We start from the raw sequence: 21,452 nt of genomic DNA, 5'->3' as shown, positions 1-21,452 counted from the left end.
TATGTAATGTTTTCTATTTTCATGGCTGCAAGAGTCGTTCCTCTGGTCCTTTTTGGAAAGAAGGAAATTTCTCTGCCTACCACAAATGACCACACACTCCACGGCCATCATCACTGTTTGCAAAATTCTTGTGGCTACCTCAGCAGTTGGATTGTGGGTTACTAACCTATAATTAGATCTGTCAGATAATTGCCTAAGTATCTCACCCCTGTAATAGTCCCTGTTCATGACAACCACGGCACCACCCTTATCCACAGGCTTGATTACAATAGACGTATCTGTTTCCAACTCCCTAATGAATGTTAGAAAAATTGGTGTGCCGCGTACTGAGGGGACTTTTTATTAAGCGGTCGATATCCTAGCGTACCAGTGAAATGAAAGTTTCTACCATGTCATTGTTGGGTGGGGCGTTAAATGTTCCTTTGACCTTACACTCTTTAGTTAATAGATGAAACGGCATGGTGTCATCTACATCAGAACTGGAAGTTGGTGTGCTGGTGTGATTCTTAGAAAAAAATGCCTTATGTCTGATGTTTCTAAAGAATTTCGCTAGATCAATGTCTAAGTCAAAAGGTTAATAACCATGGTTGGAACAAATTATTATTTGTACCATTATTCAATATCTGTAACTGTGAGTCTGAGAGAATTTTGTCTGAGATATTTACCACCAAGAGACGTGGGATCGTGTCTGCATCTCTCTCTGTGGTTGATCGGTGGTGGCAACCCAAGAAGATTCTGTTCCTCAGCATCTAGTATGACAGTAACCCAAAGACCCCTCATACAATGGTACCCACTCTTTCTCAGAAACCTGAAAGAAACTACAATTGGCTTTGTTGTTTTTTTCCATATCCATGTTGATCGCTTCATCACTGCATTTTTCAGCTCTGGCACTCTACAGTTGAGTAAGGGTTACTGATGGATAGCCGGGGCACAGCTTACCTAGAGTGTAATATTTTCAGCTACAGTACAGTGCCAATTTGAGATAAAGATGTGCAGTATATAGGTTGTTCTGCTCGCAGCATTCTACATTAGGTGGTTTACAAACCCAACACAGCACAGCACAGCTACCCCAAGAAATACAAAATAGCAAAAGTTCGTAAAATCCTACTACATAAATGACTATACTTTTCACTCCTGAGTGACCTTGGGTTAATCACTAATGACTTATTCTTTGTCGTACCCCTTCTGGGTTCAGCCAGAACCCAAAGTACCCAAGCAAATAAATCACTTATTCATTGGGCTTCTATTACATTGCCAATATATACGAAAAGGGTAAAACAAATAGGTAGTATGATACATTTTACTGGACCACCAATAGCTTACAGTGTACAAGGCTCTACAGGTAAGGCAGTTGTACAGCAATCAGAAAATATATACAACTAGCTGAGAGACCCGGCGTTGCCCGGGATGTAAATGCGTAATAGGTAGTATTATTTAGAAATGGTGGAACAATAGGTGACTATTTGGAGGGGATGGGAGGGGGGGAGAGTGGACAGGAGGGGGGGAGAGTGGACAGGAGGGGGGGGAGAGTGGACAGGGGGGGGGGAGAGTGGACAGGAGGGGGGGTGACAGTGGACAGGAGGGGGGGGAGAGTGGACGGGGGGGGAGAGTGGACAGGGGGGGGGAGAGTGGACAGGAGGGGGGGGAGAGTGGACAGGAGGGGGGGTGACAATGGCCAGGAGGGGGGTGACAGTGGACAGGAGGGGGGGGCAGTGGACAGGAGGGGGGGCAGTGGACAGGAGGGGGGTTGGTTTGGTTTAAATTGACGGGTCCCTCCTCTCCACTCCCCCTGTATCTTTCTCCGCTCCTGACCCCCCCCACCCCCCACCCCCCATGTGTAGCTCCGGTCCCCACTCTACAGTGTCTGAGACACAATGTAACACACACACGCACAGACACACACACAGACACAGACACACACACACACACACACTCAGTCACTCACTCACACACTCACACACTCACACACACTGACCTCTCCTTCTGGCCGCCGCCATGTTAGTTAGTCCGCGAGGGAGGAAGGGGTCCATCCTTCCGCCGCCATCTTAGGTGCCGCGTGGCAGCGGTAGGCTGCCCTGGCCAATGCCTGTCCCCGCGCCAGGGAGGTGAGCGGGAGGTGAGGGGAGGTGAGCGGGAGGTGAGGGGAGGTGAGTGGAGGGAGCGGGAGGTGGGTGGAGGGAGCGGGAGGTGGGTGGAGGGAGCGGGAGGTGAGTGGAGGCAGCGGCAGGCTGCCCTGCCCACTGCCTGTCCCCGCGCCGGGGAGGGAGTTGAGCGGGAGGGAGGTTAGGTGCCGCGTGGCAGCGGTAGGCTGCCCTGGCCAATGCCTGTCCCCGCGCCAGGGAGGTGAGCGGGAGGTGAGCGGGAGGTGAGGGGAGGTGAGCGGGAGGTGGGTGGAGGGAGCGGGAGGTGAGTGGAGGCAGCGGCAGGCTGCCCTGCCCACTGCCTGTCCCCGCGCCGGGGAGGGAGTTGAGCGGCCCCGCGCCGGGGAGAGAGTTGAGCGGGAGGGAGGTGAATGGAGAGGGAGGTGAATGGAGAGGGAGGTGAATGGAGCGGGAGGTGGAGGGAGTTGAGCGGGAGGGAGGTGAGTGGAGCGGGAGGTGGAGGGAGGTGAGTGGAGAGGGAGGTGTGTGTGATGGGGGGGGTGAGAGGACAGAGAGAGAGAGGGGTGTGTGTGTGTGTGTGTGTGTGTGTGTGTGTGTGTGTGTGTGTGTGTGTGTGTGTGTGTGTGTGCGTGTGTGTGTGTGTGTCCCTGTGTGTCCTTTGGCCCGTCACTCCGCCTCAGGCCAATGAGAGGTGTGCGGGGGCGGGCGACCCAAGGGACCAATGAGATTTCCCCTAGGGACACCGGACATCCAGGCAGGCAGGCAAACATACAGTGCTTTCACTAATATAGTATAAGATTAGTAGTATGATGGTTTACAGTGGGAGTAGGGAGAGGATATTCAATAGAGGAACATATGTTGTTTGTAGTCATGCGTGGAAATTGTCAAGGACTAAATTCCTATCTATTGCTATTGATGTGTAATGAAACGACAGCCAGGATGTGGCAGGAATCTTAGAATGTGTGAAGCGAAAGACACTTCAGACTCCCTGGAGTCGTGATGGTCAGATATGAATTGAAGAAAACGGAAGCATCACAGGCCCGGCCTTAGAGTTAGCAGGCCCTGGAAATAGTCAGGGGCGGATTATACTTACCGGCTTGCCTGGGTGTTTCCTGGAAGAGCGGCCGCTCTCCTGCAGCATCACGTTGTCATGCTGACCCGACGGCAAAATACGCTACGACATGACATTAGCGTCATTTGACGTTCGGTCGCCATAATGCAATACTGCAGGAGGAGCGCCACTCCGGAGAAGGTAAGACCCCCCTCACCACTCGCTCCAAAACACTTACTTTGCAGTGAGAAGCCCCGGTCCAGGGACTCCTCTGCACCCTCCTCCGATCGGGCAGAAATTAGATCCTGGCGCTGACAGCAGGAGGGACAGTATGGCAAATGGTCAGGGAGCTGGACAGCCGCCGGCTTTATATCAGGGGGGGGGGGGGAAGGCACTTGGACCCCGAAGGCGCGTGGCCCATGGCAGCTGCCTTGCCCATAGGTTGGGCCTTTGTACATTCATATACACACACTCGGACACATATACAGACACACATACATATACATGCGCACACATCCACCGCTACAAACAACATATGTTCCTCTATTATTGCATATCCTCTCCCTACTCCCACGGTAAACCATCATACTACAAATTGTATAATCTTTGAGTTGCTGTACAACTGCCATACCTGAAGAAGTTTAAGTTTAAAAAATGTAGCTTTGTGGTTTGCGAACTACCTTTTTATTGATGCGTATTTTCAACACCGTATACTTACTGTGACGTTAAAAATCTGGGAGGTGCTCGTTTTTATATATGTATTTTCAGCCTACTATTTATCTAGAACCTAACAGTGTATATGATTTTTTTTACACCATATACACTGGAGTTTCCATGTACATGTAATTTGTGCACTAACCAGAGGATTTTTGATTCCACACATCTGTCTACCTTTTGCTACAGAATACTCTTGGCAGAGCTCACAAATGATGGCCACCAGTGTGCTGTTTTATACCTGCTTTATAACTGTCCTATTTGCTACATCATTAAAAGCTGTATGTAAGGCGATTGAACGAGACTCTGACACCAGGCCACAATAAAAAAAAAAACACATTAAAATAATTTAACTAATGGGGGGAAATTATTAGCTAGGAGTATAAATAGGACTTAGAAATTACCTAAATAGATGATAATTATTCTCTAAAATCACTAAAAATACAATAAATAGTTTCATTAATATTCCCTAACTGAATGGTCAATGGGGTAACAACTAAACAATGTTTGTACACAATTGTATTTAAACATTACTGTAGTGGATATAAGTGACTGTGATTGCAATCTCTTGTACTTTCTTATGTCTGAGAGCTCTCTGAAGGGAACATTCTCAGCAGTCTCATTGCTATCTGAGCCTGCTCTCTTCTGCAGGCTCGCGCTGCGGCTGTAACCATGTCAGTGTGCTATAGGCACACAGCAGGGATGGGGAGAGGGGAGACATTGCCCTTGTACATGTATTGTACACACACAAGCATGTTTGTTTCTTCAGGAAGCGCAGAAATGATTGCAATATTGCAGGTATTGAGCATTGCGGCCCCCCGCAGGTGCTGAAGAGATTAAACACAACCTGTAGCATTCTCTTCTTAATTAGGAGAAAATAAGAGAATCATTAGGAGGCATTGTTGAATCTAAATATAGAAGTTGTAAGCTTCCACATGCTGGTAACATCCGCCTAAGTAATTATGTAATCTGTTCACTCCACCAAAATTGCCACTTGAAAATAAATCATAAATTGCTCTTTGCTTTGCAGGTGGAGGACCAAACAGAATTTGGATTATTGCTTCTTAATGATGTACGCCCAGTCTAAGGGCACATACTATGTGCAGGTAAGTTTGGATGCTAACATAACAGCAACAGATATGGAACATTAATAGGACCGAACATTTAAAAAAATAAATTATTTGTTGGAATTTAATGCTCTCTACTGGGATTCTCGCCTTTTGTTTTCTGACCTTGCATTCGAAACTTGTTTGTTTGGGGAGCAGCGTGTAAAAATGGATATTCTTTTTTTTGTTTTTTTCTACGGAAAGTAATTCTTTGCAGTCTCTTGAATAAATAATTTTCCAAGGAACAATTTTCCGAATGATGGGGTTTATTGCAACTTTAAGTGACCCGTAGGCCAATGACACTTATTATTATTAATAATAATAACACAGATTTTATACAGTATAGTGTTTTTCTCCCAGTCGGACTCAAAGCACTTCACAATTACAATATTGCACATAGTATGCAGCACTGTCCATGGGATTTTTACAGACACAGACCCAATTTGTGAAGACAAAGCAGTAAACAACATTGTTTACTAGGGGGGGGGGGTTGTCTGTGATGATCCAATCTGCCTATTCCCTTTGATTGCTCTCTTGCAGCTGGAGGATGATATCGTAGCCAAACCCAACTATCTGAGCACAATGAAAAACTTTGCCCTTCAGCAGCCCTCGGAGGAGTGGATGATACTGGAATTTTCCCAACTTGGCTTCATTGGTAAGCTTTACTGAGAGGAACGTTGCAGGCGGCTTATACGTGACACTACTGGAACGGTGTAGATCGCTTCAGTGTATGTAAATGTTTAAACGCTTAATGCTTCCATGGTAACCATTTCCTTTGGGGTTTTTTTCCCTCACAATCTTTACCTAACCTCTTTGGAATAGGATTCCGCCTACAGGAGTGTTGTAAATCGGTAGTTTTTTCTTGTTGAAAGTATGATACCGTTTTCAATCCGACGCCCAAAAAAAGTGAAGGGCTGTAGGTATCTATTTCACAGGATCAGTTAAAAATAAATCTATGCTCCTTTTAACAGACACAGGTGAGACATTAAACCACCCCAAGGGGGAAAGTTGAAAAGAAAATGATATTCACGAGCTCTTTTGAAAATATCATTTTCTTTTTAGGCCGCTTCATTTCTCAAAAGGTCAACGCCATCAATAAAGCCAATTTCCTGAGTACACGATATGTGCACTAGAAATGACACATCCACTCGACCCGTAGCAGATCTTTTGGGACATCCCCTGTTGCGCATGATGGCCCTAATAGTGTGTGTAGTGCTCAAGTTCACCCGCACTAGGCATAATATAGTTTCAGAAGCTCTGGGCAGCATCAACATTGTGCTCCAGGAGTGTCTTCATTACTGCTTCTAGGATGCGATTGGAAAATACTTTGGAATGTAAAGGCCGCGTGCAGATGTAGCCGCGTGCAGGTGTAGCCGCGTGCAGGTGTAGCCGCGTGCAGGTGTAGCCGCGTGCAGGTGTAGCCGCGTGCAGATGTAGCCGCGTGCAGATGTAGCCATGGTTATTTCACTCACTAGCATCTTGCTGCGGGACTGGCACATAACGGAAGAGAGGCAGCCATTGTGTTAAATCTGCCACGAGCGTGTGAGAGGGGGCAATAATGTCTGCTACATCTGTATACAAGCATACACACTATTTAACACTTTGAGTGCGGGAGGGGCCATGGTGCCTGTGTGCGACGGCCCCTCAGACACCGTGCGGGTCACATGATCGCTTCCCATGTCCTCCTACCCTTCCGTTTCCTCACTGGTTAGATCGCTCCTGCACTCCATGGGGAACGGAGGACACAATCTAACCCGGAAGAAACGAGCCCTTGAAGGATGACGTAGTCACTACGTCAAGGGGGCTAACGGAGTGTCAGTTCCCATGATGTAGCGACTACATCCAGAGGCATGCAAAGGGTTAATTTGAATGTATAGACCAGGGCTGGTCAATCCCAGGCCTCAAGGGCCACCAACAGGTCATGTTGGCTCAGTCATAATGGCAGAGGCACTGATTGAGGCATCTGTGCGGAAGCAGGCATATCCTGAAAACCTGCCCTGTTGTTGGCCCTTGAGGACCGGAGTTGTCCCCCCACCCCCACCCCCCTTCCCTGGTATAGGCTATACAAATGCTCAGTTATTTTTTTTACTGCAGCAACTGTTGTCTTTTAGAAAACGATTTCTGAGGCTTTTATAAGGATATCACATTGTAAACACAAAGCAATGTTCCAAGCAGAGCTTCAGAAGGGAATAGTTACAAAGTTAGAAGGTCTGGAAATGTGAATTCACATGCATTTCTGAGGGTTTTAATCTCATTCCGTATTTTTTTTTATTATTTTTATTTTACTAGAAATGTTGCAATATTGTATTGAATGGGGGCAAATAAAATTCATCCTTCTGCGCAGATCGCCTCCGGTTACTGCTTAAAACAAGATGGAAATGTTAATCGCCACCTTAGAATCCCCCTCCTGCATTAAACATGTAGAATAGATCCTGCTGGCATAGTCACAGTGTACTGCATCTACAATTGAACATGTTTATTGATTTTTAACATGGGCGAGGGGGATAGAATATCATATAGAGCAAAGCAATAATACGGTACATTGCAATCACACACGGAAAATAACATATCATAAGTAGCTGATGCGAATACATTTTCACGGGAGCCGTAGAAAAGAAAAGCAAAGGTTAACTTGGCACAATACACAAATAATTACATTGATGAGATATATTTTTTGCCTGCTGTGTGGGACGAAGTCTTTGAAAGAAGTAAATCACGGTCTCTTTGAAAAGAGAAACTGCTGGAGAATTCCACTATGAAATATTTCATTTACTGCCCGTCTTCACTTTAATCAGTTTTATTGACTGCGTAAGTGAGACTTCATAAGGCTCCAATGCTTTGCTGGTCCCTGTGGCAGCTTTTAACCCGTTCAGTGCGTCTTGAGATCTGACCCGGCTGGGGGTCTCAGGGGGGGGCTTCTTTTTTTTTTTTTTTTTTTTTTAACTTTGCTTTCAGTTCTCCACGCGATCTTCAGGCTGACTTTTATTCTGTTCAAAAGACGAGGTCTCCTCTTCGGCATGACGATACGATCGCTTCCGGAGATGTAATCACATGATCGCGATGTACCGAAGTGTCATTGCCCCAGCGTCACCCAAAGGGTTAAATATATGCTGGATTTTCTAATTTACTGATGGCATTTACCCATGTAACGCTACCTAAACAATATTAATGTTAATATTTAATCCATTCATCTATTGAATTAATTTAATACTTATGTTTTTTTTTTCCCATCAGCAATGCTATTAAACTATGAAAGACACCATGAGAAATGGTACAAAAAAAAAAAAACAAGATACGTGCTACTATTGAAGAATAATTAGGGACTCCCATTTAAGTGAGTAATATCAAAAACAACATCTATTTCAGATAAAAGACCTGTGCAGGACATTTACATAAAAAGTATTGTTTAATATCTCCTCTGGCCTTTTTTTAATTTTATTTATTTTGTGCTTGGCTGAGGGAAGAATACTGCAGGAATTCCAATGATTAAGGAGTTATAAAGCAGTTTCTGAGAGATCTCAATGGCCATTTTAAGATTCCTGGCACAAAAATGTTTTTATTCTGATATTTCGGCATAATGCTAAAAAAAGAACCTGCCTGATGGTACCGGACCTTAAAAAGCAGAGCATGTTACAATATCTGTGTGCTGATCCTTTATGCAGGAATGCCTGCCTCCTTGTGAGGGCCTTTAAGATGTAATAACTAAAGCTCTTTCCAACCCCTGCCGCTTGGTGAGTTCTTGTATTTGTACAAGGCCCCAACTCTAGCCACCTCTGTTGCCATGGCAACCTACACAGTCGACTGCGTTGTTCTGAGGGATATGATTAAAAAATATGGGGGGGGGGGGAGAGAATTGTGGTAGCTTCAGCATTTGAGGTTTGTGTAAACCTTTCGCGTATAAATTCATCTTGTTATCGCTTGTGAGTGACACTAATTTGGCTGTTGCGGGTGCACTGTGGTTTCTGTGGCCTTTTCAAGGCATGTTTCCCACTAATGAGTGCGTGCAGTTGGTGTACGTGTGCACAAGTTGGAGCATTTGCATGCTTAAAGCTCAGCGGGTCTTCGCTCTTTCAAATGGAAATATTGGTTAACCTCTTGCTTGCTGACGGCGCAGCCCTCCGCCCCATTGACTTGATACTCACTCGGGAATTAGAGGCAATGCTTCTTGTCCCTCCCAGCTGAACATCTCTGCAGTAGTAAGCCTATAATGCACCAATGGGGAGAGTAAAACTTATAGGGGATAGGTTGTGCGCACGAAATGTAAATAATAACTGAAAATTCAAACCACTTTTGTTTGTGTCAAAACAATGAAGACCATCTCCAGGCACTCTAGAATAGTTGAAAAGTATTTAAAAATAATTGTCACTTCTGTTAAGTGCACTTTCACTTAGTAGGTACTTGTTTCTCTCTTTATTTTTGTGGCATCACTTACTGTATGAGCGCACTCACACGTCTCAGACAGGTCTGCAACCCGGCCTTTTCCCATACATTCTCAGCATACAATGCTTCCACTGCAACCAGGGATTCTGGGTAATGACATGCAAATGAGCATGGATCCCAATAAGCTTATGCCTTCCATTGTATGCAGCGTTTTCAGCACAGGCTGGGTTAAAGAAGTGCATAGTCCGTAAACCTACAGCACTGTACTTACAGACGACTATTTCAATCTTTTGGGTCTCAACAGTGTGAGGATGGTTAATGGCCTTGCAGTGTGAAGCTGGTAGTGGCTACAACCAGGTACACAAAGTAAATATTTCAAATGTATTTTTTTGCATGGTGTCAGACCAACATTTTCTTTAAGTATGACCCTGAACGCTGCAGTAGAGAGGGAATAGGGCTATGGACACATTAATTTAAAAATGTAGTTTTACCCTTTGTGTACCCTTTGTGTACCCTTTGTGTACACTTACAGCATACTTGGTGCATAAACATTGTTGTGAAATGCAGACTGCAGAACTTAGCCAATTATTTAACGTTTATGATCTCTTGAAATGAAGCACATCACACTACTTCTTTTTAGTCCTCTAGTTATATTGAATTTTCAAAAAGCTTTGAGCAAATTATATAGGAATATTCTAAGCACAGTTCAAAAAGTATATATACAACGATATAGCAAGGCTTTATCGCATACAGCGGTAAAATGAGGGACGTTTGCCTGCTCCTATATCTTCTCTTCTATTTCTTTTATCTTTTCCTTTACCCTTTATTGACCAATATTATAAAAGGAAGGGTAACCCAGTGCACTAAGTAAGGGAGGGAGAGAAATAAAGTTTCGATCTATGCATATAGTCGTCCACAACTCCTTTTTAAGGCACTTGAGCCACGGTTTGCTACTGATGCTCTAAGTATATGGTCCCACTTTCAAATAAGGAAATGTCTAGTGCTGCCATAAAGGAGCTGTATTATTGGTTACCAGCATGCTTCTGATTTATGATCTTTCCGACAACCCCGTCACAGGCTGTCTAAGCCCTGATGGATTTATGGATTGATTTAATCCACATCGCTCTTTCCAAGCCTCCATATTTTAATGTCTCTCACACGGTGGATGGTTCTGTAAAATATAAACACGGTCACGCTGTGAAACAAAAGGCTCTTAAACCTCAGAGTGTGGGGTATATAAACAGAGAACTTTAAAAATCTATTCGGCACCCGAAGTTCTCAAATTGAGATTCAGCCCACCGAATAATTGAAACGTGAAGGAACATTGAATTATTATATTAAAGGAGCAGTGGCACTTATGGTGTGCTATAGCCAGTGGATCATTTAAGAGCATCGCAATATAACAATGAAAGTGACGCAATTATTGTATGACTGGCACATCCAAAGGAGATGCTTTCTAAAGAAGATGCTTTCTAATGTCAATGATGACAAATGTTATGTCTTACCTCTGTTATATAGGTTTTCCTTTATATAAATGATGTATGATATAGTAGTGGTAAGCACAACCAGCTAAGTGATGGGGTCCTATAGATCTGTTGCACAATGTAATTAAGTAATAATACGTTAAGATCTAGGAAAATGCTTTATTTTATACCGCGTTGTTGGATGAGCGATTAAACCTAATCGGACAAAGATTCACAACACAAGCAAAACAAAATTTGAAACCATCAATTTGTGGATTTTGTCATCAAATTGTCCTAGTATTCTCAAACTTCGGTTAAATAAAGGTGATGTCTGACCAATTGAATTCTCACACTTTTGTGGGGTATTATACAAACCTATAAAGAAAAGTCTAGTTTCCTCTGATAGTCGAGGCACAGGTAACAAAAGTTGTCCAGAAATGCGGGTTATTGTCTGTCACAGCGATCGAGCACCGTCTTGAAGTCAAACAAAAATGTAAATACTGAATACCACTTCAACTCTCACATTATTGCGACTTGAAAAGAAATACGTTTAATATAATCTCACAAACTGCAAAACACTTGCATGTAAGAAGGACAATCTGATTCGCAACAAACTGCCAGCCGAGAGTTGGACAACAAAAAATGAATTCATCTCAAGAAGGCCGTCGGTTATACTGATATCGTGGATACTGTGGAAAACTAATCAAAAACCTATTGCTCAGTGAATAATTATCGCTGCCACCTAGATTTCAAAGTAAATCTACAGGAGGTTGTCGTACAGTGTTTTGTTACCACTTTATTTTCCTTTCAAATATTTCATTTCTCTGTAACGGTTGAAGCAAATTGTCTGAAAATGGTGCACAAGTTGCAAAATAATACATTGTATTGTTTTGTGTCAAGAATCCGGTCGATGAGATTTCCTGTTTCATTTTATTGATTTTTTTTTTTTTTTTTTTTGTCACTTATAAAAGGAAAAATGTATTCCAAGATGGGGGCAACTCCAATTTGATTGAAACTTCTGACATCTCTTAAGTTAGGATGGCAGAAAGCGTTTGGCCTGTGCAGAGAACACACATGGACAAAAAAAAACCCACCAAGTGGCCACAATGGAAAGACTAGTTGATATCATCGCTTTGCTTGTTCATTCAATTACTAGTATTGTATTGTATGTCTTTATTTATATAGCGCCATTAATGTACATAGCGCTTCACAGTGGTAATACATGTGGTAATCAAATAAATAACAGTATAAATAACAGGTCATGGGAATAAGTGCTACAGGCATAAAAGTAACATTAATGAAGAGGAGTCCCTGCTCCGAGGAGCTTACAGTCTAATTGGTAGGTAGGGAGAACGTACAGAGACAGTAGGAGGGAGTTCTGGTAAGTGCGTCTGCAGGGGGCCAAGCTTTATGTATCATGTGTTCATAATGTTCACAGTGCTATTCATATGCTTCTTTAAGCAAGTGTGTCTTTAGGTGGGTCTTAAAGGTGGATAGAGAGAGTGCTAGTCGGGTATTGAGGGGAAGGGCATTCCAGAGGTGTGGGGCAGTCAGTGAAAAAGGTTTAAGGCGGGAGAGGGCTTTAGATACAAAGGGGGTAGAAAGAAGACATCCTTGAGAAGAACGCAAGAGTCTAGTACTAGTACAGTGAAACAGATGCAAATAAACTATATTAGGTTAAATACAATCCTTATACTTCATAGCTTTTTTTTGTGTTAGTGTGCTGGTATGTTTTTGTTTGTTTTTTCTCATCTATATAAATGATAGTATAAATATATCAACAACAAAGTCCATATGTTTTGGGGTTTTTAACATTTATTTTCGGCTATGATCTTGGTAATGCTGCTTTTGTAAAGTTTGTTTGCTTTTAACACACTATTCTATCCCATCTGGTACCCAAGGGGCTAGCAAAACACAACTGTCAGCCAGCAAGTTGGAACAGGTGGCCAAGTAAGAAATACTGCCTTGTGGTATATCAATTTAATTAGAACTCTTCAGCCACTAGAACTCACTGGGACTGTGAGATTAGAGACGTACGTGTACATGCCTCACATGCGGTTACTAGACGATATCCGTCTTGTACAATAGCACTTGCTGTTAGTAGTGAGGCGAAGAGAGAGATGGGACATCTGCAATCCACTCCGGTTGGTTGGCCTGTTGCACTGAATGTGTCCCAAGGCTAGTGGTTGAATAGGTTGCACTGCTGTTTCAGATTGCATGATTTTACAGAGACAACATGCAATTGGCCTTATACCAACATGATCTATCATTTTAATTGGTTGTTTTTCCTAAGATATTTAAAAGCAATAAGGCACTATGGTTCAGTGATATTGACCGATATTTTGATTTAAAGGCGAGTCACATGAAAAATGATATCTCTCTTGCTTCCAGTACCAATAGTAACCAGAAAAGGATGCAGAATGCATATGGGTTGAATGCATCTCTCGCCTGAGCTCATTTAAAGAAAAATCATTTTGTAAAGATGATGTGTTGCTGTTGGCTTTTTGCCACTTCATCCACTCACAAACTGAGAAACTTACTACAAAGTCTTGTCTGTTTAGCTGTCCTGTTCTTTTCCTGCTGAAAATCACATTGTGTATTTCATAAAGGGAAATCTGTTATGAAATCATGAATAAAAAAAAAGGTTGCAAAAACCCTATTTCACTTCAGATCGTTTGCTGCTGAAGGCTACCCATTGATGTACCGATTTTATACCACATTCATTATTCGGAGTAAATCATCTTAATAGTTATTATATTACAAAACTAAAACATTTAATAGCATAAAATAATATAACACGTATGCAGAATATACTTTAAGTATATAGTTCTTGTCAGAATATTCTGAATGAAGCACATGAATGCATAATTTTACAATATCTGTGCCCCATAGATTAGGTGTACATCAACTAAATGGCATATTTGTAAAATCATCCCAATGGTACCCATCGTTCTAGTCTCTAAAGCTTTCTTGTGGGGGTGTTTTCCTTTTATCCCAATGTTTTGAGAGTTTTATTTAACAGTCATTTGTCCAACAAAGGCACTGTCTCTTTATTGGCAAAATGTGACTCCCCTTAATAATAATCATACTCCTGATCTTTCATTTAAAAAAAAAAAAAAAAATCCAGTTTCAATTAAAAAAAAAAACTTTATTCTCATACAAGGGAACGTTTGTCAGGTGCTAGCTGGGTAACGCAAGACTGCTTAGCAACGAGCCAGGTAACTTGTTGGTGTGGCCGTTGAGCTATCCCCTCGCTACCAGTATGCACTCTCCTGCCTAGAAGCATGTCCTCTGCAGTGCACCATTCCCCGTGTTCCTGCAACATCAGGTGGTTGTACCAAATTCTCAGGCTACACATATAGCTAGTGCCTGGTTTTCACCCTTGTTTGGAATTCTCGACAAAAGACCTTAGATGTGCTGCTGGTACTCACTACGCTTACCTTTTTTCATCATGGAATATATAATAAAATCAGATTTTTCTTAATTCATTAAATGCAAAATGTATTTTCCTTGACAGTGTTGGTTTAACACAGTATGTCAACCCTGGTATAGTTTACACCATTTTCGAACACTTTAGCCAATAAGATGGAGGCACAAAGAGAACAGTTTTGGACATCAAGCATACTTTAAATGTCACAAAAATGGGCTTAAAGCCAACCTTGTACACTTGATTTTGGTTCATAAGGGATATCTGATTTGCAATGTGTGATATCAGTGAGGGGAAATGCAAGAATCCCACCTGCACTTGATTGTAACCATAGATTCACTATTTGAACCTCTCCAGAGGCATTGGATGTGCTGTGAAGATTAAAGGTTTCTTGATACCCTCAGAGAAAAATCACTAATAGATTTCAGTGTACATTTGTAAAAACAAGAAGTGACTTTTGGCCCTAAAGACATTATCTTATACATTTTATGATATTTGTTCACCTGACTTTAAATCCCCCCTGCCTTAGTTTACATGCCATCTATCCATGCAGTTCTCTAATTTTGCATTATATTACAATTGTGTCCTATGATTAACACTGATCTGTTATTTTCCTCATGTTTGATTGTTGCCATTTTAAACTGAAGCATTCATTTGCTCATGAGGTTTCTAATTCAAATGTTGCAGCTCGGCATGTCATAATTCTTATTGTTAAAGCATTCCGTAATTGAATTGAACTAAATGTCTTATTATTATTTTTATTATTAGGGAAGCTGTTCAAGTCTCTGGACCTCAGTCTGATTGTTGAGTTCATCCTTATGTTCTACAAGGACAAGCCCATTGACTGGCTGCTGGACCATATCCTGTGGGTAAAAGTCTGCAACCCAGAGAAAGATGCTGTAAGTAATCTTGAACCTCATCCAACTTCCTGTTCACTGGCACCCTCTGCCTTTGGGTTTTGGGAACTTCTTTGTGGCATTGTTTTTTTTTTAATGTATTAAATGTATACAGTGTATATCACTATAATCGGGGTCATTTACAGATGCACTGAGTTTGATTTAGAAGAAATCTCTGATAGAGAACAGGAAAGAGGCACAGAGAATTCTAAAGTTTTTTTTTGTGGGACAAGCCGAGACGGAAATCTACAACTTGAAAAAGGTTTTAAAAGATGCAGCAATATGACAAGGCTAAGGTTTTGTAGTGCTCATATAGAACATTGTTTGCAATGATCAATCCTTTCCCAAGGATTTTTGTTTTTCAAACTATATTGAAAGAGGAAGTAAATGCCAGTAGACTCCAGGATCCAGAGTACAATGCTCAAGCTTTATTCAGTCTATTAAAAAAAGGTTAACCCATAAATAGAAACAATGTGAAGGAAGCAAAGAGGGTGGCTAAGGTAGATTAAGCCGACAGCTCTCTCGCTTCACGTACATCGCCTAGGCATTGATCAGTGTCGGCCACACGTGAAGACGTCATATCTAGTGACCTCCAACTGGTCCCCACCCATCAAGCAACCAAAGAGAAAAAAATATTTAAGCCTGAAGGACACATGGATTTAACCATTCATGTGTCCTTGTCTATCTAATAACCTGCCTGTGCACCGATCAGAATAGAAGCAATGGTTCTATCTTGTTCATGCCCCCACTAAACCCGTAACGGCTTTATGGGAACAAAACTCTATTAATTAAAAAAATAAAAGAAATCACTGTAGGGAATGGCTGGCTGAATGATTTACCGGATTAGGCTACAGATCCGGGAAGCGTTATTTAAAAGCGATGATGGTTTCCAAGAGCAGTCAGCAGTGATTAAATTAAGGTCAAATCTGCCCAGTGCAGCTGATACACAAAGTGGAGATAAGGAAGTATCTCTCTGCCATTGTTAGAGCTGTGTGTTACATTGCCTGTTATTTATCTGCAATCAGGTTAGAGGACAGTTTCCCAAAGCCTTCCTTAAAACTACATTGTGTGCTTTACTGTTCTTTTGTGTTGTGTTTGGGACTTTAAGGTCGTTATTCACTGGATAGGAAGTAACAAAGAGCCATTTGTGGTTTTCTTCGTTAAGTCTCATTGTAGCTTAGTTTGTTTCCTAGGTTTTCATTTCCATTTATTCCCTTCCATGGAATTACTTTATTTTTAATGGCCTGTAAGCGTAGTCTCTAATGTAATAAAAGTGGGGCCTCAAGCGAAGACAAACCCGAGAGAGAACCGGTCTGATTTGTTTCTTCAGATAACAAAGAACCGTCACAATAATGTTATAAATCTGTATGTTATTTTAGGTTGGAAGGGAAATATATTATATTTTAATGGGACAAGCAAAGTAAAGGGTGTCTAGAGTAGAGTTCACACCCCAGCATGGAGCATTCCCTATTTTGGTGGTCGCCAATCAAAACGTTACCTTTGTAATACGTACACGGTAACAACTTTATTAAATAAGAGAGGGCTGCTCTTGCTTTTTCAAAGCAGCTGTCTAATGCTCTAATCCTCCTCCACTGGTTCCCCCTACAGATTTGATTAATGACATGGGACTTTACATGAGCTGTAACTGGTCTGGCTGAAAATTCATTCAGTACTGTCTTCATGAACCCCTTTGCTTGGAGTAAGGTTTATCAGCTGTGGAGATGTTAACCATGGGGTCGCCAACTCCAGTCCTCAAGGGCCACCAACAAGTCCGTTTTTAAGGCTATCCCTGCTTCAGCACAGGTGGCTGTCATGATGACTGAGCAACTTATTGAGCCACCTGTGCTGAAGCAGGGATATTCTTAAAAAGAGACTTGTTGGTGGCCCTTGAGGACTGGAGTTGGCCACCCCTTTGTTAACCCATTCATCTTACATGCTCCCATGTTACTGTTACCTCTGCAATACCCAGGCACTTGCTACTTCACAAACCATGGCCAAAAGTCCAGCAGTGATGTGTGGTATTGACAGCCTTCCTACAGGAAATGTGACATTCCTACAGTACCTCTCTGCTTTTACACAAAGACTTCATCATGCTTGGGGAGAGGGGGAGGAAAGAGTGTTGTCCAAAAGTAGAAGTTTGTGTTTTTGTTGACCCCATTCCAATTAAAATGAACATTCTTAAAGCAGTGATGCAGAGTATCTCATCACCGCCAGTCGCCTAAAGCTCATTCAACGTAGAAAAACAATAACTTTAATTAAGCACAGCCAAGTTTGCTCTGCTGCCTCCTTTCCCACATTAATAACCAATAGGAAAGCTATTCCCTGTAAACAATGTTTCTCGACTAATGTTTAGACAGGGCATTAGAAACGGCAGTGGGAGTTAGCATTTATCAAATGCAAATAATGTTTTTGGGCCCAAATGTGCAGTCCCTTGATGCACTATTTAAAATAAGAATATTTTAGTTCTTGCCCCGTCCTTTTTTTGTCTAGATTACCTGATTGTTGGCTTTTTTTCCCTTCGGTGTGCAAAAACACTTGATTTCTAAGATGGTTTGTTTTTATAAGAATGAAGAAATGGAAAAGTTATACCGGTGATCCTCGATTATCTGGCGCAGTGTGTCCTTAAAAATAGCGTTGGATAGTGAATAGTCATCCAGGGGAACCCATTTTCCCATCGGATCAATGTTATAAATAGAGGTTACGTTCCTGACCAAGGCCCAGAAGGCCTTTATAACACAAAATTACCCAGAATATTGTACCCTGGCAATAATATATGCAGTACATACAGTAATTATGATGTATAAACATGTATTTATGAACTAATTATATAGAAGCTTGCAATACTGTACAGTACACACACTATTGAAGAAAAAATTAGCCCCAGTACTATACAAAAGGTAACAATATGAGTCTGATAACGTGTTGTGGCGTCTGAAAACTGCCCATTGGTATGTACAGTATTATGAAGCGATGTGGTGAAAGAAAAAAAGCACAAAAAAACCCTATTATAAAATGTGACGGTGAGTGTGAACTGTATTATAGACAAGTAAATAAATGGTACTCTTGAGTGCCGCTCTCCAATTTCCTTGTCCATCCAAAAATAGTCATAGCGATGTGGTGAGCGCATAGGAACAAACAAATAAGGATACAGAGATGAATATACTAGCATGTGAACTAATCAGTCATACAAGCATACACACGGGGAATGGCAGGGTGACGTGGAATAAATAAAATAAAGCTGATATCAGCTCTACTCACACGGGCAAGTGTGAGCAAATCCTATCACAATATCTGTCAGCTCTTTCCTCCAAACCAGCGTTTCCCAAATGGTGGGTCGCGACCCGGCACCGGGCCACGGCACCAAAATTGCCGGGTCGCAGCGAGGCTCCCGTCCCCCCTGCTCAATTTAAAAAAAATGGCGGCGATTCCCCCCGCGGTCCCGCGCGCTTGCGCAGGGCAAGCAGGGCCCGCTCCCTTCCTCCCCCCCGCTCCCTTCCTCCCCCCCGCTCCCAACGTGGGACGGAGGAGGAAGTACCAGCTCCTCTGCGGCCCGCACATTACGTGGGACGGAGGGGGAAGTACAAGCTCCTACTGCGGCCCGCTTCCCCCCGCAGCCAGCTTCCCCCCGCAGCCAGCTTCCCGAGCTCACCTCCCGTGGCACCCCCTCCCGAGCCCACCTCCCGTGCCCCCAAGCCCACCTCCCGTCCCAGGCAGCAGGGATATCGGGGGCAGCAGGGGAAAGCGTCCGGCGGCAAGGTAAGTCACCCCACCCAGTCACTGCCTCCCACACAAGTGCCCCTGGCCCCCTCCCTCCCACCCAAGTGCCCCTGGCCTCCTCCCTCCCACCCAAGTGCCCCTGGCACCCTCCCTCCCACCCAAGTGCCCCTGGCTCCCTCCCTCTCACCCAAGTGCCCCTGGCCCCCTCCCTCCCACCCAAGTGCCCCTGGCCCCCTCCCTCCCACCCAAGTGCCCCTGGCCCCCTCCCTCCCACCCAAGTGCCCCTGGCCCCCTCCCTCCCACCCAAGTGCCCCTGGCCCCCTCCCTCCCACCCAAGTGCCCCTGGCCCCCTCCCTCCCTCCCTCCCAAGTGCCCCTGGCCCCCTCCCTCCCTCCCTCCCAAGTGCCCCTGGCCCCCTCCCTCCCTCCCACCCTCCCAAGTGCCCCTGGCCCCCTCCCTCCCTCCCACCCAAGTGCCCCTGGCCCCCTCTCCAGTCACTCACATCCGTCGTTGCCTGTAATTCACTGTTTGTGTCTCTGTGCGTATAGGGGAGACGAGTGTGTGTGTGTGTGTGTGTGTGTGTGTGTATCTGTATCAGTGTGTGTGTGTGTATCAGTGTGTGTGTGTGTGTGTGTGTGTGTGTGTGTGTAGCAGTGTCTCTGTGTGGCTGCGTGTGTGTCAGTGGCTGCGTGTGTGTGTCAGTGGCTGCGTGTGTGTGTCAGTGGCTGCGTATGTGTGTATCAGAGGCTGTGTGTATGTATCAGTGTGTGTGTCAGTGGCTGCGTGTGTGTGTATCAGTGGCTTGTGTGTGTATCAGTGGCTGTGTGTTTGTGTGTGTGTATCAGTGGCTGTGTGTGTCTGTGCAGGCTCTATAGGCCAGTATAGGCGATACAATTTTTAGTGGGTCACGAAGGAGAAGTTCAAAAATAACCGTGTCACGGAAAAAAAAGTTTGGGAAACCCTGCTCCAAACGATCCCTGTCACCTCTAGGGTCAGCTTGTGGGGGTAGAGTGATGTCTGAGGGCAGCTAACACGAGTCAGTACCTCTTTGAATGCTCAGAAACAAGGGCGACATCCACATATGCTCATGTAAGAAGCAATACTTTATTAAACCAAAAAGTAAGTATACAAAACTTACATATAAGTACAGCACTTCCAGCCACTGTATCCTCTGTATCAGCTCCTCCTGGGATCTCCCTGCTCTGGCGTCCTGTCGCACGGCCTGTAACAGAAGCTTTCACCTGAGAACTATGGTGGCCTTCTGTGATCAAAATACTATAGCTCCACCAACTGACTTATGTGAGCTGCCCTCAGACATCACTCTACCCCCACAAGCTGACCCTAGAGGTGACAGGGATCGTTTGGAGGAAAGAGCTGACAGATATTGTGATAGGATTTGCTCACACTTGCCTGTGTGAGTAGAGCTTATATCAGCTTTATTTTATTTATTCCACATAACCCTGCCATTCCCCGTGTGTATGGTTGTATGAGTGATTAGTTCACATGCTATTTTATTCATCTCTGTATCCTTGTTTGTTCCTATGCGCTCACCACATCTCTATGACTACTGACTATTGAGGATCAAAGGAGGATCCTTCTTTCAAGGTTGAGCTGCAGTTTGGAGGTTACATACAAGGGCTAGTATTTGACGGTCTTAGTTCATTGTTGATTATTTTACCACTGTATATATCCATAGGTATTTCTAGCGAAGCGCCGTAGTTTTCCATTCCATCCAAAAATAGTCTGAAAGAGGTTCAGAGGCACACAGTCCATCAAGCCAAACACGAATTGATAAGGGAAAAAGGCGTAGTGTAATCAGGTCACTGCATCCATATCCTTAGGCTGCGGCCAGGGTGGCGCTGAGCGTGCAGGCGCTCAAGCGCGGCGGCGCAAGCAAGCGGCAAATTCAAATTTGCTTGCTTGGCAAGCAGCTAAGCGCCGATCAGGCGCTTGCTCACGCTGGCCACACGCATTGCCGCAATGTGTTTCATCGCGGCCAGCGTGAGCCCGCCCGCTCAGCGCCGCCGAGGCCTAAGATTGCAGGGAATGAAAGCATGATTCTCAAACCAGAGATCTCACCTAGAATGTCCCAATAAAAAAAGACTTTGGGTGTTATTTGTTCAATGCACCCCCGCAACCTTCAGAGAAGGCCCATGGTTCTCCTCACGACAGGTTGGCTCCACAGATCTTGTGTGTAGGAGGGTTGCTTGCTTGATTTATATTAGAAAGCATTGTAAAGTGAAGAACCGCCTGTACACTTTCATATCTGCTAACTAGTAGAGTCCCCTAAACAGGAAGCCAAATTTGCAGAACTGATTAGGAAAATAACAGACCTTTAAAAGGGCAGTCCCTCGTAGAAAGGGCAGTCCCTCGTAGAAAGGGCAGTCCCTCGTAGAAATGGCAGTCCCTCGTAGAAAGGGCAGTCCCTCGTAGAAAGGGCAGCAACTCGTAGAAAGGGCAGCAACTCGTAGAAAGGGGCAGTCCCACGTAGAAAGATATGAGGTTGCAGTGAAGCAAACAAACTCTGCTTACTAACACACTTTTTCCAATTTTATAACATAACGCCCCATGAGACTTTGTCCTTCTTGTTTATTAT

General features: G+C 43.8%; 1 protein-coding gene across 2 annotated transcripts in view; it reads left to right on the top strand.

Moving 5' to 3' along the window:
- Nucleotides 1-21,452, top strand: part of MGAT4B (alpha-1,3-mannosyl-glycoprotein 4-beta-N-acetylglucosaminyltransferase B) — a 195,131-nt gene that overhangs the window by 140,446 nt on the left and 33,233 nt on the right. For both annotated transcript variants that reach the window (XM_075602044.1, XM_075602045.1), the window contains exons 7-9: nt 4,898-4,973; nt 5,514-5,628; nt 15,012-15,142. In XM_075602044.1, coding sequence (XP_075458159.1) covers nt 4,898-4,973; nt 5,514-5,628; nt 15,012-15,142 — 322 coding nt within the window. The remainder of the gene's footprint in view (nt 1-4,897; nt 4,974-5,513; nt 5,629-15,011; nt 15,143-21,452) is intronic.

This window comes from Ascaphus truei, chromosome 5 (assembly GCF_040206685.1).
Source record: "Ascaphus truei isolate aAscTru1 chromosome 5, aAscTru1.hap1, whole genome shotgun sequence".
Lineage (NCBI taxonomy): Eukaryota > Metazoa > Chordata > Amphibia > Anura > Ascaphidae > Ascaphus > Ascaphus truei.
This window is presented reverse-complemented; position numbering and strand designations above follow the sequence as displayed.